The sequence below is a fragment of the Pleurodeles waltl genome, chromosome 7 (assembly GCF_031143425.1).
Source record: "Pleurodeles waltl isolate 20211129_DDA chromosome 7, aPleWal1.hap1.20221129, whole genome shotgun sequence".
Taxonomy (NCBI): Eukaryota; Metazoa; Chordata; class Amphibia; order Caudata; family Salamandridae; genus Pleurodeles; species Pleurodeles waltl.
Window position 1 is genome coordinate 167,966,009 of NC_090446.1, and position 20,882 is coordinate 167,986,890.

General features: G+C 42.8%; 1 protein-coding gene across 8 annotated transcripts in view; it reads right to left on the bottom strand.

Annotated features, from left to right (window-relative positions):
* Window positions 1–20,882, bottom strand: part of NCOA3 (nuclear receptor coactivator 3) — a 558,025-nt gene that overhangs the window by 327,862 nt on the left and 209,281 nt on the right. For all 8 annotated transcript variants that reach the window (XM_069243454.1, XM_069243453.1, XM_069243457.1 and 5 more), the window contains 7 exons: window positions 14,514–14,614; window positions 14,045–14,219; window positions 5,586–5,771; window positions 5,309–5,413; window positions 4,425–4,565; window positions 3,374–3,521; window positions 2,690–3,072 (listed from right to left, as the gene is read on the bottom strand). In XM_069243454.1, coding sequence (XP_069099555.1) covers window positions 2,690–3,072; window positions 3,374–3,521; window positions 4,425–4,565; window positions 5,309–5,413; window positions 5,586–5,771; window positions 14,045–14,219; window positions 14,514–14,614 — 1,239 coding nt within the window. The remainder of the gene's footprint in view (window positions 1–2,689; window positions 3,073–3,373; window positions 3,522–4,424; window positions 4,566–5,308; window positions 5,414–5,585; window positions 5,772–14,044; window positions 14,220–14,513; window positions 14,615–20,882) is intronic.

Below are 20,882 nucleotides of genomic sequence, written 5' to 3' on the forward strand. Positions count from 1 at the left end.
AACCAATGATCTGGGTATGCATAACACATCCTCCTGATATTGCTGTTGATATGGCTGGAGCTGGTCCTAGTAATGTAAAACCTCTTGTGGAGAAGGATTAATATTCTTGGCCACAGAAGCCTTCTTCATCGTCATCGTCGTCCTGCTGATATTCAACAAGCAGTTCTGACAGACTGCATGCAACCCCAAAGGGACCATCATTCTCATCCGGGAGATGACTGGGAGGCAAGGGTGAAACTTTGCTGGATGATGTATGTTATGGCATTAGATGTGTTTTTCCCATCTCTTTTGGACTTTGAGGGTTTTCCCTTGTTGATGTTGTCAGCAGCAGTTTCACCAGCAGTGCTCCTGGGATTCATTTTATCGTCAAAGGTGTGGTCGACAAAGCAGAGACTAGTTTGACCGTCAACAGGATGGGCACCCTCGACTATTGTCAACAATGTGGTCGTCAGTGACGATCCGATCACAGTCAGTGTTGTCACTGTCGTCTTATATCGTAGCTAGCACAAAAGCTGCTTTAGTTGTCGACGGTACAGAAGATTAGTCTACGGTAGTGGGCTCATTTACAATCTCTCCGTCGACTGTGCCAACAGCAGTTTTTTGAATTTGCGTTATATATAAAGGTAGAGGTGTAGGAGGCTCAGACCTTGATTTTTCAGGCTTTTCTGAAGAGAAAATATGTTCTTCATATGTTTTAGAATGCCTTCCTGAGGGACTACATCCCTTAGATTTTTCTGATGGGCTTCGTGACTTGTGAGAACCCTACTGGGTCTTTTTAGTAGATTTTCTGGGAGGGTCTCATGAGGGGAATGAACTTCTGATCTCTCCTGCTCTTTTTTGAGCTTTCCTGTAGGATGATTTTGAATCCTCGTTGTCGCCCTCAGAAACAGGGTCATTCTTAACCTTAAGCTTTTGGAGCCACAACAGTAACCTCCCCCCTCTATCCTTCAGGGTTTTAGAAGAAAGGGTACGACATACCTAGCAATGCTTCACTTTGTGGAATGGGTAAAGGCAGTAAATGCAATCTTTATGCTGATCTTCTGAATGAAGCCTTTCTTTGCCACAAGTCCCACAAGGTCTAAAGAGACAATGCATTGCTTGCTATGATGTCTAGAGTCAGCTCTGAAGCAGCGGGCAATTAGTACTATAAAGGTAAATAGAAGTAACATTTTCTGTTAGCACTGGAAACAGTTGAGCTGAGCAGACCTCAGTGAGATTCCCTTACACGATGTGAGGTAGAAAATCTGAGAGACAGTAGCCGCTGAGGAGTGTAGTAGAAAGTGATAAAACCTGATTGATTGGAATTTAAAGTTGAGACTTTTTTTTTTTTTTAAATAACAAAGATGTGTTACCAAACTGAAGGGCTTTTCCAGGCTTTTTCATTACACTTTCTAATGGTACTGCGAGACTCCCACTTTGATGACAGCGAATGAGTCAAGCATGCAAAACTATGAAAGATCCAGTATTGGACGAAGTCAAAATGTTCATGTGTAAAGTATTCTAAAGAAATTTAAGTAACACCTTAAAGGCACCAGTGTGGCCTTCAGTCCAGCACACCAATCTGTCACCTTTTCATAGACATTACAGTTCAAGTAAGCAAAGACAAGAAGGTCCAAGGTGGTATTCACTCAGAAACCACACTGATTGGTTAAAGCACCATAAAAAGTTTTTACAAAAAACAGATGAAGTACCCTTGCAAGTAACATATCTTAGCCCCATTTTCTCCCTTGAAAGCAGAACCACACGTTAAAAATTCACGACTTTGAAGTATGGCTGTCCCAAGACAAAGCACAGCTGATCTGCAAGGGGTACCGTATTATATAAAAACCCAGAACAAAACAGAACTTCTCCATTATCAAAGTAAATTGAAATTGCCTGTAGATAATTTGGCGAGCCAACAAAACAATCTTGCACTTCTAAAAAATGTAATTTTAAGAATTCTCGTCCATACAAAATGTTGCAGAAAGCACCTCTCTCTGATATTCTCACAAACTCTAATATTTCATAATGTGATCTTTTTTCCTAACTTGTTATTAATTCTAGCATGTCATCTGTTTTATATCTCCATACCATTTTCATAATTGTTTTTCTCTTTTAAATCTTAGTTTGAAATGTATACCATCTTAATCAATAAGTGATTAGCATTTTCCTTGACTTTACTGACATACTCTACAGTACGGTAAAGATGAGGAGTTCTTCCTAATGGCCTAAATAGGATTATAAATTAATCTCTCCAACCTTAAACATCAAGTCAAAAATATTAATTGATTTCTGACAATCACATTCAATAAAATCAATAAATATACCAACTCGCATTAAATAATTAAATGCATGTAGCAGGAAAAAAAATGAATAACTGAAATGTATTCGGGTTAGTCCAGCAATCATAAAAACTTGCAGAAATGTGGTTATGCTTAGTCAATATACATGCAATAATGACTGAACAGACCCAAGCTACTACACGACTGGACTGAGAAGCATTTTACTAAATGTTTTTAAAGGGTGCGTTTGCTATTATTCTTACAGTCAGATTAATACCAGCTTACATGTTAGGGAAAACATTCCATGAAACAGAGCATGTAGTGAAGACAGATGCAGTTGCGCTACAAGCTAGCCATACTTCAGTAGCACACCATTCAGTGAATCAACTTAAGCAGGAAAATAAATAATGTTAAACAGCATACTGTACCTGCCACTGGGGAAAACTGATTTGAACTCATCTTTGGACTTCCTCTATTTCTAGGGGAAATCATTACGTTTTGTTGGTTTGTGCTCAAGCCAGGACTGCCATGTGGAGGACTACTCATGTTTACACCATAATTATTCTGATAAGAGGATTGCTGCACTTGTGGTCCAGAGTTTACAGGACCCATGTTGCCAGGTCCACCATATCGCATGCCAGTCATCTGCCCCATTGTGTTAGGCTCTCCAGGACCATAGTTCCTGCTCTGGACAGGCATGCCGTGCCCTGGTGACATGTTCATAGTACCAGCTGAACCAGTACCTCCAGTTGTAGGTGCTCGAATGCCTTGTGCCACTGGGTTATGATTTGGTCTGTATCCATTCTGCTCTCTGCAATGCAATAAACAGTCAAAACACTGGAATATAGTACTTGCTTCATAACATTGAAGGTTTTCTACTAAAGAAATAATTTCAGAACACTTTTCCCCCTTGAGATGTGACTGTATAGCAAAAACCATAAAAACAATGCAGAACTCAAGGGCTATGCCTTGTATATAGTCGACCCTGTAAACAGAGTACACTGATGCTGGAAAGATTTATTAGCCCAGTGGTGTGCGTGTGGGATGTATATTAAATTTTAGAATTAAACACTATTGTGTGAGACTTTCAGAAAAGTGGACATTAGCCTTACCTTTGCAGAAAGTGTGTGGAAACAAATCCATGAGGGTCATTATTTACTGCATTTCGAAACAATTTGCTTTTTGTTTGAGCCGTCACCAAAGTGCCATCTGCTAAGGAGAATCTATACAGTGGGGTTTCAGCATGGTCATGCAAATAAGCTGTTAAAAAAAATAAAGGAGAATTTTAAAATATTTCTGTTTTTGCATAAAAAAGCAAACATCACTTTCAGATATGAGCAGACTATTAAACAGGGAAAGATTCTTGGTCACGGGTATAGCTATCTTTCACTGAAGGGCATTAATGTCAGACTCAAACTCTGAACAACAGATCACATCCACGCTTCCTATCTAGCTTTAATTATCCGTATGCTATTTGAGGCCACATTCATTTGATCATGTACTATCCAGACCTATTTAATCCACCCTCCAGTCTCCTTTTTTGTCTAATAATGCATTAATTCTACAGTACAGCTTCCTTTGACTTTGAAATAACTTCTATCCCACTCAGGGACATTTGTCTTCTACAACCTCACTTGCTCCCTGAACTGCTTCAATCTTCAACTTTCCTAAGTTTCTATCGCTAGACAAATCCCTTTAAGATATTTACCAATGAGGTTTGTCCAGTTTTCAACTGTAAGGTTTACTCTTAAAACCTTGATGATCTCTAATTTTATTTTGCAACATCAACCAACAGATAATATTATGAGGCTTCATAGATGTTCCCCCTAGCATAGTTATTGTATAAAATGAATTACAGTCCATAGGCACCCCAAAAGGTCCCAAATGATACCCACTGTCTACAACTCCATACTACCTTTCAACTGCCTCCTTGAGTCGAGACTGTAAAATTATCAGATTAGACAGTCCCAATATTCTTCTACAATCTAATTTGACTACTTTTTCCTCAAAATATACCTGCATTTCCTCTATCTAATTAAGATTTAGAGAACAGCTTAACAGACAAAATACTAAAACCATATATATATATATATATATATATATATATATATATATATATATATATATATTTTTTTTTTTTTTTTCTATCTTCAAATGCTTTACCTTCTTGATAGTGACGTTTGTATGTCCAGGGCTGTCCTTCACTGTGGCAAAGAAACCTCTGAATACATCTACGAATTATATCTTCAAAGCCAGGCCTCATGGAAGACCGAAGTGAGTTTGTATCTATATTGAGAACCTTTCCTGTCAAATAAATTAGTTATAAAACATGTCAGTTAATGTTTTCTTTCAGCCAAAGAAAACCTAGAAAAAGTACAATAAGCTACTTTGAAAATAAGGGAAAGATAGGAAAGTAAAAAAAAAGGATTACTGAATTGAACCCAACTCATTAACATATAACATAGTAGTTAAGCTGACATCTAGTACATCCATATTATAAGGAATTGCCAAAGGAAATCTCCCTGAACAAGTCACAGAAATTTCCGTTCTTCTAGCCGACTCAAATGAGAACGAATAATGTGAAGGAAGGTTGCCATTATCCAGTCTGTATATTGATGGCAGGTAACATGATGAAGACATGCTTCACTGCAGATCCAAACGATCTAGAATGAACTACTTTCTTGAGGACTGTAGTTAAGTGCATCAACAGCTCCAAAATATATATTGCCAAACCAGATGCTATGTATAGTCTGTTAATAAAATTAGTCCACCAGTAACATTTTAAACTGGGTACACCAAAGTGTAGGCCTGAAAATGTAGTTGTATGAGACACATCGAAAGGCTGAAACCACTTTTAAGATAATGAACAAAAAAAAAAGATTTTAACACTCATTGAAAAGATAAATTGTTATTTAAATAAAATGTAATTTTTATTTGTAAAATAAAAACCATCTCAATTTGCTCATGTACATGGCCTTCCTTGCGTTCCAAAATCTACACAAAAGTATACCAGATCTTGCAAACCATTAAAGTGACCAAACTCTTACCTGAAAGATCATGTCTAGTAATGAAACTCTCTGGGGCTGAAGGAAATGACCGCTCCATTGTTGGTGGGATACGTCGTGCCACGCAAATCATGCAAGACTGCAAGTCTGTAAAAGCAACAGTGATAAGTTGACACTTTTTCTGCCACCAGGGCGAATTCTGAGAATATGATCAACACAAAAATGTTTTTGCAAAGTATCTACACTAAGATTCTAAACAAATGCCAACAGTTTACTGTAAAAAACAAAAGTAAAATGTATTTTAAAGAACACTTTTTACCTTCGCCATCCTCCATCATGGCCTTTGGTTGAGACAAAGCAAAACACTGCATGGTTTCATATCGTTGGCGAGTGCCAGTATTACCACTTGCATCCTCCAAAAGATCATGGGAATACTTCAACATGCGGCAAATAAACATGTGACTTTTTTGCCTGGGCGCTTCATTAGTCCAAGGAACGCCATTCACTGAAAATGCAGAGCAAAGTGTTAATGACATTGAAAGGTGACTTGCTCAGCAACTTTGTGATGGAGGAGAACTAGGAAGCGTTGGGAAGAAGTGGTTCAAGGATTCAACAGCCCTGCAGATCTGAATGCGCAAGGAGAAATAAGTACTGCAAATGAACAATGGGTTGACAAATATTTACGCACCGATTCAAAGCAGTATTTGGATGCAACCTGGCTCCTAAAGTTAACCCCCTTTGTTTTAAACCTGCTGGAAAGAACCAATTCAAAGTGCATTGCTTTTAGTTAACAAAATAAAATGAACTAAATGTAAAGAAGATAGGTTCGCAATGACCCTTTTCTTAACTTAGGCAAATCAACCTCCTCTTGCAGAAAAGAGCAAGGAAGAGGAAAGAAGAATAAATATGCATGTATAGCTGTACAACAAAAATAAACGTCACTGATTTTCTTATCTACATGCAATCCTGTGGCCCACTAAAGTCATTTTAGCAATAAATACTTTGTTTTTTTAATACGTGGTCACACAACACTGAGATATGGCTGCTTCTGTTAATAACCTAGATGTCATTTTTGCACCTACATAACCTGGGCCCAATATGTAGAACATATTTAAATTTATTTGTGACAAATCCTTGACTTGTGATTAGAATATCTGTCACAGAACATATGGAGCTATTGAAAATTAAGCATCTTTCATTCTATCAATATTTCCCTGAGTATTCAAGTAGGATCACTGTTTTTCTGAATTGTGGCAAGCACTTTTTGATTCATGCGTTCAAAGCAAATATAAAAAATCATCCAACTGCAGGCAAATTACAAGAGTTTAAAATTAATTGGCCCAAAAACTAAGGCCCTCATTATGAACATGGGAGTCCAGACCGCCATGCCGGCGGTGGCGGAAATTACCGCCACCGGAATGGTGGTCTGGACCACCATATTATGAACAAAGGGGGGGGGGACTGCCACAGACGGCCCTCCGACCCCACCAGGCTACCGCCGCCAGGCAGCCTGACGATGGTAGAGTTCTCTATCCGACAGGCCAGATAAAGAACCCGTGTTCCGCCAGCCATTCCTTGGCGGTTTCACCCGCCAGGGAAAGGCTGGCGAAAGGGGTGCTCAGGGGTCCCCGTGCACAGCCCCGTCGTTATATGCACGACGGGTGCTCCTTCACCCACCGCACTGCGGCATTGACGAAAGCGCCATGTGGAGCTGTCTGAAATGTCCAGGCCCAGCATTCCACTGGGCCGGCTGGTGGAATCACTATTTCTGCCCGCCAGTCCAGCAGAATGTTGGTAATACGGCCGGCAGGGTCGTCAACAGGCTGGCGGTCTGTGTTCGTAATGAGGCCCTAATTCCTTCTAGAGTGATTACTTCGAAAGTTGACTGGATTGTATTGTTTAATGCACTATTTCGGATGTGATCTACTGATTCAAGAAAAGCGTCCTTACTGTTAATGGAGCAGTACTCCATTAGAAACAGTCTAATGATCATGAAAAGCAACGTTAAAAAGGCCATTAGGAGATGGAGGATAGGACTACCTGGACAGAACAAGATACAGGATTTAATTTTTACGAGAACCAATACACTTATTACAAGAATGAAAGCCTACAAAACGAAAAATGAAATACAGACATCACAATGGACTGTTCTTAGTAGTTCAAAATGTATTAAATTTGAACCACTCATATGAGTGACTGATTAGTAGTGCGCAAAAAAATTAAAGTTTCCTTCAAATGCTTGAGCAAACTAATGGAAAATGTCACTTACCCAGTGTACATCTGTTCGTGGCATTAGTCGCTGCAGATTCACATGCTGTGCACAGTCCGCGTCTGGTGTTGGGCTCGGAGTGTTACAAGTTGTTTTTCTTCGAATAAGTCTTTTCGAGTCACGAGACGGAGGGACTCCTCCCACTTCGGTTCCATTGCGCATGGGCGTCGACTCCATCTTAGATTGTTTTCCCCGCAGAGGGTGAGGTAGGAGTTGTGTATGCTAGTAATAGTGCCCATGCAATGGAATGAATATGTATGTACAAAATGAACGTTAAAGTAATATATTTACAAATGTACACATGTTGAAGATCTACTTCTAAACGGCTACAGGCTCCCGGGGAGGCGGGTGGGCGCATGTGAATCTGCAGCGACTAATGCCACGAACAGATGTACACTGGGTAAGTGACATTTTCCATTCGGTGGCATGTGTAGCTGCAGATACACATGCTGTGCATAGACTAGTAAGCAGTTATCTCCCCAAAAGCGGTGGTTCAGCCTGTAGGAGTTGAAGTAGTTTGAAATAAAGTTCTTAGTACAGCTTGACCTACTGTGGCTTGTTGTGCAGATAACACATCTACACAGTAGTGCTTAGTAAATGTATGAGGCGTAGACCATGTTGCTGCCTTACATATTTCGTTCATTGGAATATTTCCTAGAAAGGCCATAGTAGCACCTTTCTTTCTGGTTGAGTGTGCCTTTGGTGTAATAGGCAGCTCTCTCTTTGCTTTAAGATAGCAGGTTTGAATGCACCTAACTATCCATCTAGCAATGCCTTGTTTTGAAATAGGATTTCCTGTATGAGGTTTTTGAAAGGCAATAAATAGTTGTTTTGTCTTTCTAATTAGTTTTGTTCTGTCAATGTAGTACATTAGTGCTCTTTTGATGTCTAATGTATGTAGTGCTCTTTCAGCTACGGAATCTGGCTGTGGGAAGAACACTGGTAATTCTACTGTTTGATTTAAGTGGAACAGTGAGACAACCTTTGGTAAGAATTTTGGATTTGTTCTTAGAACTATTTTATTTTTATGTATTTGAATAAATGGTTCTTGTATGGTAAATGCCTGAATCTCACTCACTCTTCTTAGAGATGTGATGGCAATGAGAAATGCAACTTTCCACGTTAAGTATTGCATTTCACAAGAATGCATGGGCTCGAAAGGTGGACCCATGAGTCTTGTTAAGACAATGTTGAGGTTCCATGAAGGAACAGGTGGTGTCCTTGGTGGTATAATTCTCTTTAGGCCTTCCATAAACGCTTTAATGACTGGTATTCTGAATAGTCAAGTTGAGTGAGTAATTTGCAGGTAAGCAGATATTGCGGTGAGATGTATCTTTATGGAAGAAAAAGCTAGATTTGATTTTTGCAAATGTAGTAAATATCCTACTACATCTTTTGGAGATGCGTGTAATGGTTGAATTTGATTGTTATGGCAGTAACAAACAAATCTTTTCCATTTATTTGCATAGCAGTGGAAGGTCTTCTTGCTTGTTTTATGACCTCCATACATTCCTGTGTGAGGTTTAAGTGTCCGAATTCTAGGATTTCAGGAGCCAAATTGCTAGATTCAGCGATGCTGGGTTTGGATGCCTGATCTGTTGTTTGTGTTGTGTTAACAGATGTGGTCTGTTGGGTAGCTTGACATGAGGTACTACTGACAGGTCTAGTAGTGTTGTGTACCAAGGTTGTCTTGCCCATGTTGGTGCTATTAGTATGAGTTTGAGTTTGTTTTGACTCAATCTGTTTACTAGATATGGAAGGAGAGGGAGAGGGGGAAAAGCGTACCCAAATATCCCTGACCAGTTCATCCATAGAGCATTGCCTTGGGATCGCTGGTGTGGGTACCTGGATGCGAAGTTTTGGCATTTTGAGTTTTCTTCTGTTGCAAATAGGTCTATTTGGGGTGTTCCCCAAATTTGAAAGTAAGTGTTCAGTATTTGGGGGTGAATTTCCCATTCGTGGATTTGTTGGTGATCTCGAGAGAGATTGTCTGCTAGCTGGTTTTGGATCCCTGGAATAAATTGTGCTATTAGGCGAATGTGGTTGTGAATCGCCCAATGCCATATTTTTTGTGTTAGGAGACACAACTGTGTTGAGTGTGTGTCCCCCTGTTTGTTTAAATAATACATTGTTGTCATGTCTGTTTTGACAAGAATGTATTTGTGGGTTATCATGGGCTGAAATGCTTTTAGCGCTAGAAATACTGCTAACAGTTCTAGGTGATTTATGTGAAACTGCCTTTGATGTATGTCCCATTGTCCTTGGATGCTGTGTTGATTGAGGTGTGCTCCCCACCCTGTCATGGAAGCATCGGTTGTTATGACGTATTGTGGCACTGGGTCTTGGAAAGGCCGCCCTTTGTTTAAATTTGTACTGTTCCACCATAGAAGCGAGATGTATGTTTGGCGGTCTATCAACACCAGATCTAGAAGTTGACCCTGTGCATGTGACCATTGTGATGCTAGGCACTGTTGTAAGGGCCGCAAGTGTAACCTTGCGTTTGGGACAATGGCTATGCATGAAGACATCATGCCTAGGAGTTTTAATACCATTTTTGCTTGTATCTTTTGTGTTGGATACATGGCCTGTATTACCTTGTGAAATGCTTGAACCCTTTGTGGACTTGGAGTGGCTATCCCTTCTGTTGTGTTGATTGTCGCTCCTAAGTATTGCTGTGTTTGGCACAGCAAAAGGTGTGACTTTGCATAGTTGATGGAGAAACCTAGCTTGTGAAGGGTCTGTATGACATACTTTGTGTGATATGAACACTTTGTTAGCGTGTTGGTTTCGATTAACCAGTCGTCTAAGTAAGGGAACACTTGTATTTGCTGCCTTCTGATATGTGCAGCTACTACTGCTAGGCATTTTGTAAAGACTCTTGGCGCGGTTGTTATTCCGAATGGCAACACTTTGAATTGGTAATGTATTCCTTTGAATACGAACCTTAGGTATATCCTGTGTGAAGGATGTATCGGTATATGGAAATACGCATCTTTTAGGTCTAATGTTGTCATGTAGTCTTGCTGTTTGAGCAGTGGGATTACGTCTTGTAATGTGACCATGTGAAAGTGGTCTGATTTGATGTAGGTATTTAGTGTTCTGAGATCTAGTATTGGTCTCAGAGTTTTGTCCTTTTTTGGTATTAGAAAGTACAGTGAGTAAACTCCTGTGTTTTTCTGTAGACTTGGTACTAATTATTTTGCGTCCTTTTGCAGTAATGCTTGAACTTCTAGTCCTAGAAGATCTATATGCTGTTTTGACATATTGTGAGTTTTCGGTGGGACGTTTGGAGGGAATTGGAGAAATTCTATGCAATAACCATGCTGGATAATTACTAAGACCCAAGTGTCTGTTGTTATTTCCTCCCAAGATTTGTAGAGCTGGCTTAGTCTTCCCCTCACTGGTGTTGTGTGAAGGGGTTGTGTGACTTGTGAGTCACTGTTTATTTTGAGGGGTTTTGGGACCTTGAAATTTTCCCCGATTTCTTGGGAATTGGCCTCCTCTGTATTGTCCCCAAAAACCTCCCCTTTGATATTGTCCCTGGTAGGTAGGTGGTCTTGTTTGTGAGGTGTGGGTTTCTGTGGGTTGACCTCGAAACCCTCCCCTAAAAGGTGTTTTCCGAAATGTGCCTCTGCTCTGCGGGGAGTACAGTGCGCCCATGGCTTTGGCTGTATCGGTGTCCTTTTTTAGTTTTTCAATGGCAGTGTCCACCTCCGGCCCAAACAATTGCTGTTCATTAAACGGCATGTTGAGCACAGCCTGTTGTATTTCAGGTTTGAACCCAGATGTGCGCAGCCATGCGTGCCTCCTTATTGTGACTGCAGTGTTTATTGTCCGTGCAGCTGTATCCGCTGCGTCCATGGAAGACCGTATCTGATTGTTCGAGATACTTTGTCCCTCTTCCACCACCTGTTGCGCTCTTTTTTGGAGCTCTTTGGGTAGGTGTTCGATGAGATGTTGCATTTCATCCCAATGAGCCCTATCGTATCTCGCCAAGAGTGCTTGCGAGTTGGCGATACGCCACTGATTTGCTGCTTGTGCTGCAACCCTTTTTCCCGCTGCATCAAATTTGCGGCTCTCGTTGTCCGGAGGTGGTGCGTCGCCTGATGTATGCGAGTTGGCTCTCTTACGAGCTGCCCCCACAACTACTGAGTCCGGTGTCAGTTGTGTTGTAATAAATATAGGGTCTGTGGGTGGTGCCTTATATTTTTTCTCCACGCTTGGAGTTATAGCTCTGCCTTTAACTGGCTCCTGAAATATTTGTTTTGAGTGCCTTAGCATTCCTGGGAGCATGGGAAGGCTTTGATAATGGCTATGGGTGGAGGACAGGGTGTTAAAGAGGAAGTCATCCTCCATAGGCTCCGAATGTAGTGATACATTATGGAATTCGGCTGCCCTAGCGACCACCTGTGCATATGATGTACTGTCCTCAGGTGGTGACGGTTTAGTTGGGTACGAGACTGGGCTATTGTCTGATACTGGGGCGTCGTAGAGGTCCCATGCATCTGGATCATCCTGGCTCATTGTGGTATGAGCTGGCGAGTGTGTTAATGGTGGAGTTTGCGCTGGTGATGCATGAGTTGATGGTGGTGGAGAAGGTGGTGGAGTTACTTTCTTCACCACCTTTGCTTGTGGTTGCTTGTCTCCTTGTTGGAAGGCAAGTTTCCTTTTGATTGGGGGAAGAGTGCTGATCCTCCCAGTATCTTTTTGAATAAAGAGCCGCTTTTGCGTGTGATCTGGCTCTATTGTTTGTGATTCCTCTTCAAATCTGTGTTTTTTCATTTGAGAGGACAGTCCTTGTTCCTCTGAGTAGGAACTGATTCTCGGTTCGGATGCCGGATGTTTCGGCACCGAAACCTTTTCTACTGATTTTTTCGGCTCCGACAAAATCTTTTTTCTTTTCTGCGTCGTGCCCTCTTGGTGCCGACCAATCTCGGTGCCGCTGTCTCGGTGCCGAATGTTTTCTGCGCCACTCTCTCGGGCCCGAGAGTGCTGCGTGCCTGTATCTCGACCGGAGTCGGATGACTTCGGCACCAGCCCGCCCTTTTTCGGTGCCGATGGACGGTCACCTACTTTTCGGGTTATGCCATGGCCTGTTGGCGGTGGCGTCCCCTGGGCTTTGTCAGTCTTTTCGTGAGCTTTTTGTTTCGACGTCTTACTCACGGTTGACGTTTCTTCGGCGTTGAGTTCTTCGGAATCAGACTCGTGGATGGAGAAAGTTTCTTCTTCTTCCTCCTCGAACCGTTGTTGTCCTGTCGGCGTGGACGCCATCTGCAATCTCCTGGCTCTTCGGTCTCTGAGCGTTTTCCTCGACCGAAACGCGCGACAGGCTTCGCACGTATCCTCCTTGTGCTCGGGGGACAGGCACAAGTTACAGACCAAATGTTGATCCATATAAGGATATTTATTATGGCATTTAGGACAGAATCGGAACGGGGTCCGTTCCATCAGTCTTTAAGTCGCACGCGGTCGGGCCGACCAAGCCCCGACGGGGGGGTCGAAATTACCCCGAAGGGCTACCGGAGCTCTTCAAGATTCGGTGTCGATTTGTTCTAACTAACCCGATACCGAACGAAACAATACTGACTAATTTTTCCGAGATTCTGACTAACTTTCCGACCCGAACACGGAGCGAAAAGGAACACGTCCGAACCCGATGGCGGGAAAAAAACAATCTAAGATGGAGTCGACACCCATGCGCAATGGAACCGAAGTGGGAGGAGTCCCTCGGTCTCGTGACTCGAAAAGACTTCTTCGAAGAAAAACAACTTGTAACACTCCGAGCCCAACACCAGACGCGGACTGTGCACAGCATGTGTATCTGCAGCTACACATGCCACCGAACAAATACATTTTCCAGTTTCTGACTAAAAGGAGGTGATTGAACAAATTGAACTGTATTAACCGGCCTGGCCAGAGGAAGTAAGTGAGCATCTCTTGGTGAGCTCAAATTCAGGGTCCTATTGTGGCACCACTTTTGCATTATATTACCAGAGCAAAAACTGGAAGGGAGTCCTATGCAGAAACCAGAGGCTGGTAAGGTGATAGTTACGGGAGTCTCACCACCTGGGATGATGGTAAAGTAATTCAACATGGTGCTGACTGTTCTCCAGTAATTGCTCATACACCACTGAGGTAAGCTGTGCAAAGCAGGACATGGTTTCTATCTGACACTAGTGAGTGAGGGGTGGGTAGCAGCAACAGTGAATTACTGTGCTGCAGGTGAACTGGGATTCAGCAACCACAAATATGCAGTCTATCCCAAACTCAACTCCTTCACATAAAAATAATTAAAACGGCTTTCGTAAATGCTTAATTTATTACAAACAAGGGAAGTAACTTGCCAGTGTGTGTACCATGTGGTCGTGCTCCCCAGCTATCTTCAACGCTCAGTCCCAGAAACATCAAAGAACCCGGGTGGACTAAAATATGGTATCTCAAGCTAGCATTAAACACATGTTCTCTCTTGCTAGTGGTGCGATTAGTCTGTCACAATTAGGAAAGATCACCTGCAGACTTGGGAAGGTTCTTCAGAAAATCTTTACGATCTTCTTCAAATAGGATGCTGTATACACTGGTGTTCACCAGATCCTCTTGCTTGTATTGCAGATACTGAGTGACATTTTCTGACACAAATACGATGGTCCCCTCTCGATTGACCACAAAAAGAAAACCATCCAAGGCCTATAAAAATAAATGTTGACAATGATTAGTAAAGTAAAATAACAGTGTATTACTATGGAGCACAGAAACAAAGTAGTAAAAGAAACTTAATCACCATTCTGAAGTGACCACCAGCCATAGGTTTTGAACATTTTCTGCAAAGCACATCTTACCAATGTGCAGTACTCCTGTTCTGGAAGTCAATTTCAAAGTTACATACTCTTCTGCTTACAGGCAACCTTTGCAGTCAATTAATGATTTTGGAGAAGCACAAACTACCAAATTAAGCTGAACGTCGAAATTATTCATACTTGCCTGCAGTAACAGAGGCCCCAAAGAATCCTTATCAATCACCCCTTGACCTGTTGAAGAGACATCTGCTTGTTGCACATCATCATCGTTGGAAGATGCATTACCTGTTTTAAAAGAAAAAGAACTTGGAGACTTTAGAAATATTAAATTTATGTTACTGTACAATTTGCCCTCACATCCCAATGTCAGAACAAATCCAAATAATCAACATCTGGTTCCCTCATGTTTTCTTTTTAATTGATAGGATGGTTTAGTTAACTGGATGGCACTTGGTATGGAGTACAGCTGTCAAACACTGCTGCAATACTGGTTAAAAGGAAAGCCAAACACTACAAAAACTGAGTGAAAGAAATTTCCACACTAGAAGTGGACTTCAGAATTCTGGTTAAAGCAAAAAAGTCTTGTTGCAGATATTCTTGCAACACAACAAGTTGGAGAGAAAAAAATTAAAATGTTCACAGAACCAGAAGAGGTTAATCAAACAGTGGCAGTTCTCACCCTACGTGCCTCTATACCAAAGGTCTGAGCTGGTCATAACGTAAGCACCTCGCCTCAAGAAATCTTGTGGCAGATTCTGTTGAGCCACACCAAATGGCATTAAGACTATGTGTTGTTTTATTAGTGGACCAGCCACTCAAACAGCTTCTCATAACTTGCACTTAAAGCTTCAGAACTTCAAACAGATGGAAATCTCAAAATACGACAGATAAGTACCTTCTCCACTCAACCACTGATCGGACAGTACCAGTCACTCCGGTATGTATTGTCTTCCTTTTGGCAATTAGTTACCTATGCAGCAATTTTCCAGCCTGGCATGACACTTTCAATACCAGTCAAAACCTCTGCTATGCACATAATAACGAAATCATTTCTTACCTGTAGAAGTAGTTTTGCAGCTTGAAGAGTTTTCTGGAGTCACATGCTGTGCATTATTCTGCCATCTAGTAGTTGGGTCAGGAAACTGTCTTTTTATTTTCTTCCTTCTCCCACCTGTTTGCTTCTTATTCCATTTCTTGGGGAGATGGGAGGGTCGCATGTAAATTCAGAAAACTCTTCAAGCTGCAAAACTACTTCTACAAGTAAGAAACCATTTCGTTTTGCAGCATGAATGCTTTTCTGGATTCACATGCTGTGCGTTAGATTACACAGTGGCGTACCTTCCTTTTGGCTCACTGTGACAAAATGTGGATGAGCTGGTAAATAGATAATGCAGTACCTTGTGCCCTACTTGTGCTTCTTTGTTCACTTGAATGTCAACACAGTAGTGTTTTGCACAGGTGTGTGGGGTGCCCAGGTCGCTGCGGCACAGATCTCCTCGATTGGTACGTTTGCCAGATAGGCCAGCGTGGGGCCTTTCTTTCTGGTCGAATGAGCTCTAGGCTTGATAGCTAGCTGCTTCCCTGCTTTTTCGTAACAGATTTGGATGGTGTTGACAATACATCTGGCGATAGTTGCTTTAGATACTGATGAGTCCTTGTTTGTTTTGGCAAATGGCACAAGAAGCTGGTTTCCTCTGCGAAAACCTTTCAACTCCTGTGAGAAGTACATTATGGGCCTTTGGACGTCTATTGTGGAAGGCTCTCTGTGCTTTTGTCTTTGGCTCCTGGAAAAAGGCCAGCAATAGTGTGCTCTGATTAACACAGAACTGCCTTAATACCTTTGGAAAAACTGAGGGTTTGTTCTGAGATCCACCTTGTCCTTGTGTATTTCCAAGTACAGCTCCTGTACTGTTAGCGCTTGTAGTTTGCTGATTCTGCAAAGTGATGTGACTGCTATTATGAAGGCCGTTTTTAGAGAAATTGACTTTAGATCTGATTTGTGCATGGGTTTGAATGGCTCTGTCATCAGTTGTGTTCTGTGTTTAAGTTCCATAGCGGTGTTGGCGATGATCTTGTTGGTACTACCCTCTTTGATCTTACTATTGTGGATGTAAAGAGCCTGGCTCCGGATGTGCCTTTAGTGTATACTATTGCTGCCAGATGTACCTTTAACTAAGCATAGGTGGGGCCACTGTCTAGCAGGTGGGTGGGGTATATCAATACTGTGTTTTGATGTGTTCTGGAGTCCATCTTCTTGTTGGCTGTACACCCAAGGATATATCTTTTCAATTTTAGAGTGTAGTATTTCCGTGTGGTTGGTCCCCTGTCTTCCCTTAGGATTTCCATTGTCCTTGGAGGAAGTTGTAGGTGTCTGAGCTCTAAGTGTACAGGAGCCAAGCTGCTAGGTTGAGCGCAGTTGGCTCTGGGTGGTAGACTTCCCCGTATTGTGTAGTTAGTAAATCATTCACTAGTTTCAGTGGGAGTATTTGTCCCCTAGACATTTCCAGTAGATTGGAGTACCAGGCCTGTCTTGCCCATTGTGGGCTATGAGAACGATTTTGCTCCCAGAGTCTCTGGCTTTCTCCAGCTCCCTGTGGGTTAGGGCAGTCAGAGGAAAGGTATATGCAATTCCGTTACCAGTTTATTTACTGGGAGCATGGAAACCTGGAGGCGAAGACTTGGCATTTTGCGTTTGCTGCTGTTGCAAACAAGTCAAAGCTTGGTGTCCCCCAGGTGTTAAAGATTCCTTGGATGACTTCCTGCTTTAGCTCCCACTCGTGTGAGTTGTTCTCCTTTATGCTTAGTCTGTCTGCCTCAGTGTTGAGTTCTCATGGTAGGTGAATTGCTTGTAGCAGTGGTTCCCAAACATTTTCGACCCACGGCTCCCTTGATCTATTGGCCACTGGCTGCGGCTCCCCATTATGTTACCTTTTGTTGGCGGGTGGGGGATGTAAGCCTGGCCTAGGGAGTAAATCCATTTTTCTCCCTGAAAAGAATTGGGATGACGCCAATGAAGGTATTGTAATTCTATATATAACTGTAAAAAATAAAAATGTAACAGTTGTTTAATTACAGCATGCATAGGGTTTTTTAGTAAGGGGAAAATATTGGTTGACGTAACCCTAGTAAAATGGGCAGGTCTCATTTTTATGTAGTTATAACATAACTGTTTAAATATTGTGAAATGTAGAATCCCTTTAGTTGTGTTTAACCACCAGAGGGCGCTCAAGGACAAAATTAAAAAAGAGCTGCTACAACTGAGTAGTTTTATTTTGTACGAACTGGCCCAAGGGCTATAAATAGCTCAGTGGTTCCCAAACTGTGTGCGGCGCCCCTGGCTAGTTTTGATGGCGCACCAGCGAGCCGCGGCGCACAGATTGGGAACCACTGGCTTGTAGGGATAGTTTGTGCTGTGTTGCCCAGTGCCAGATGTCTTGGGCTAGCTTTGACAGGATGAAGGATTTTGTTTCCCCCCCCCGTTTGTTTAGGTAGAACATGGTGGTTGTATTGCCCATTTGTATCAGAACTATTTTCCCCTCAGGTGTGTCTAGAAAGCCTTTAAACCTAGGAAGACCATCTTCAGTTCCAGATAGTTGATGTGTTTTACTGCATCAGATTGGCTCCATAGGCCCCCCTGGGAGTCCCCCCCCCCAACCTTTGTGGGATGCTTCTTTGGTTATGTCACAGTAGGAACTGGTGTTTTGAAGGTCCTCCCTATGCTCATGTTTGATGTGTTCCATCAATGTATCGCCTTGCTGGGACAACCACTAAAACCTCCCACCTCCCTGTGGCTTGTGACCATTTTCTGTAGATCCATTCTTGGATGGGCCACATGTGTAATCTTGCATTTGTGAGGGGAGTTGGGGCAATGGTATACATAATGCCACATTGCCCAAGAGTCTCATGACCATCCTGTCAGAGACTGACCCCTCTAGTAGAGGCGAGTGAGTATTAATGGCTTCTATTCTTCTCTGGGTTGAGTATGACCTTGCCCTTCTTGAATGCAGTGTGGCTCATAGGAATAGTTTCACTTGCTCTGGGTTAGGTGAAGACTTCTTCTGGTTTTTGATAAACCCTAGGTGCTGTAATGTCTGTATCAATGTTTGTACATCCTTCTTGTATTTTTTCATTGATTCTGCCTTTATTAGCCAGTCGTCCCGGTATGGGAAGACGGGGATCTCTTGCCTTCTTAAGTGTGTTGCTACTGCAGAACTTTGGAAAACACACTTAGCACAGATTGTAAGCTGAAGGGCAGCACTGTGAATTGGTAGTGTTCCTTGCCTAAGATGAAACCATAGGCATTTCTTATGGCCCTTGTTCATGGATGACGTGCAGGTAGGCGCACTTTAGGTCTAAGGGAGCCATGTAATCTCGCTTCTGCAGTAGTGGGATTACCTCTTGTAAGTTTGTCATTTTGAAGAACTGTGTTAATATAAATTTGTTTATGAACCTGAGGTCTAGCATTGGCCTCAAGGTAATGGCTTTTTTGGCACCAGGAAGTGAGGTGAATAGCTTCCTGTACCCCTCTCTTGGGTTGGGACGAATTCTATGGCTCTTTTTAAGAGTACTTCTTGTACCTCTGTTTTGAGCTGTTTTAGTTCTATCCCCTTGTAAGGCCTTGCACTAGGTGGTCTCTGTTGGGGTTATTTGTCAATTATATGCAGTATCAGTGGCAGATAATGTTTAGGATCCATTTCTTAATGGTGATGTTCCTCCAAGCCTGTAGGAACCCTTTGATTCTGACCCCCACTGGTGTTACGTGTTGGGAGTTCTTTGTTTGGCAGTCACTTGCTTCAAGGCCCCTCCCCCATCCCTAGGGGTTTGTCCCCTTCCCCGAAAGGGTTGTCTTGCTGAATGCTGACACTGTTGATAAGGCTGAGATTGTGTGGTCTGAAAGGAAGACTCCTGCTGCTGCCCCTTATTGTCCAACCTTGAAAGGCGTTCTGCCTGTGGGTCTTCTACAGAGTGTGCCCCTTTTAATGTGTGCCTCTGAACTGTAAGGCGCCCATAGCTCTTGCATTCTCATTGTGCTTTTTTATTTGTGATAGGGTGTCATCCACAGTGTGTCCGAATAGGGATGTTTATTATGTATGCCTGTGCCTCTGGCTTGAATCTCAAGATCCTGAGCCAGGCTTGCCTTCTTAAGGTAGTGCCTGTGCACATCTGTCTGCTGGCCGTATCTGCCACATCCAGTGCAGACTTTAGGCATGTATATGTGATGCATTTTCCCTCATGGATGATTGCCTTGGCCCTCTTTTTGTAAACCTCTAGGAGGTGCTGCAAGATGTCCCCTATTTTCTGCCACTGCTGGTACCCATAGCTGTTCATGAGGGAATTTGAATTGGCTATCCTCAATGGAGTGGCAGCTTCCCTCTTCATTTTTCTTCTCACTAGGCCCAGCCTCTTACTCTCCTTCTCGGAGGTGGACCTATGGAGATGGGAGCGTTGTTTCTTTTCATTGCAGTGGTAACAATGATTGAGTCTCCTGAGACATTCCCCTTGATATAAGTGGGATCCCGTGTGGAGTGTTTGTATTTTTTCTCCACTCTAGGTGTGAAGGTCCTGGTGTGTGCTGGTTCCCTAAAAGCCTCTTTGCCCTGATCCAAGATGCTGGGCGGCAAGCAGAGGTTTCCTTTTTGGGGTGGTAGTAGTGTTTCTAGGAAGAAGCATGATCCCTCCTTCTCTTCTTCCTTTAGCTGCACCCCATAAGTGTCTACAGCCCCTCTTACCAGGTTGTTGTAGTTGGCTAAGTCATACAGCGGGGAAGGTCTCGTTGGGTAATTGTCTATGCCCTCCTCCGTTGAGTCGGCACTGAGATCCTGCCATGTGCCTTCAAGATAGCTGAATTTGTCGAGGCGTTGAATGTATTCGACGTTGTTGTCCCCCTCTAAGAACTCTTGTTCCTCATCCTGCGGCTCTGGCGTTGCTGGTGCCTCCAGGGCCATTTCCTCCTCCTCTGCAGTCTCGGTTGCCAAGGGTTTTGCCAGGATGCAAAACTTTAAAGAATCATCAAATTCCTTCCTCTGCTGAATGAGAGCAGCCAACTCTGCCTCAAGTTTTCACTTTATCTTTTTAAGGTCCTGTTCCCATGGGTCTGCTTTGTCTGACGCCAAAGCCTTCCGCTTGGCGGTCAGGGGTTCCGGCACCTTCGATGCCCTGGCTTTGTCCCCTTGCTCACTCGCGCTAAGGGTCTTTTGTTGACTCTTTTGATGACACCTTCTGGCCTTGGGTATCCTTTGGTTGGGACCCGCTCGGCTTCGGTAGCCGTTGATTTCGGCACAGAGGCAGCATGTGTTGTCTTTGCAGTGGGCTTAGAGTCTGAGCCTTTCTGCCTTCCTTTCGGCGCCCTTCCACCATTACTTCTACGGATGAGTCTTCACTGCCAGAGTCTCATGTATTTCGACATGGACTCTTCCCCTCTCGCTGTTTCTGCCTCCTCCACATTCTCCTCGTCGTCATGCGAGAGACCTAGGTGTCAGAGCGATTCCTGTTTTGAGGCATGGTATGGTGTTCCAGTCTTTGCCTGTGTCATGCCTTTAAAGTTTTTGGTACA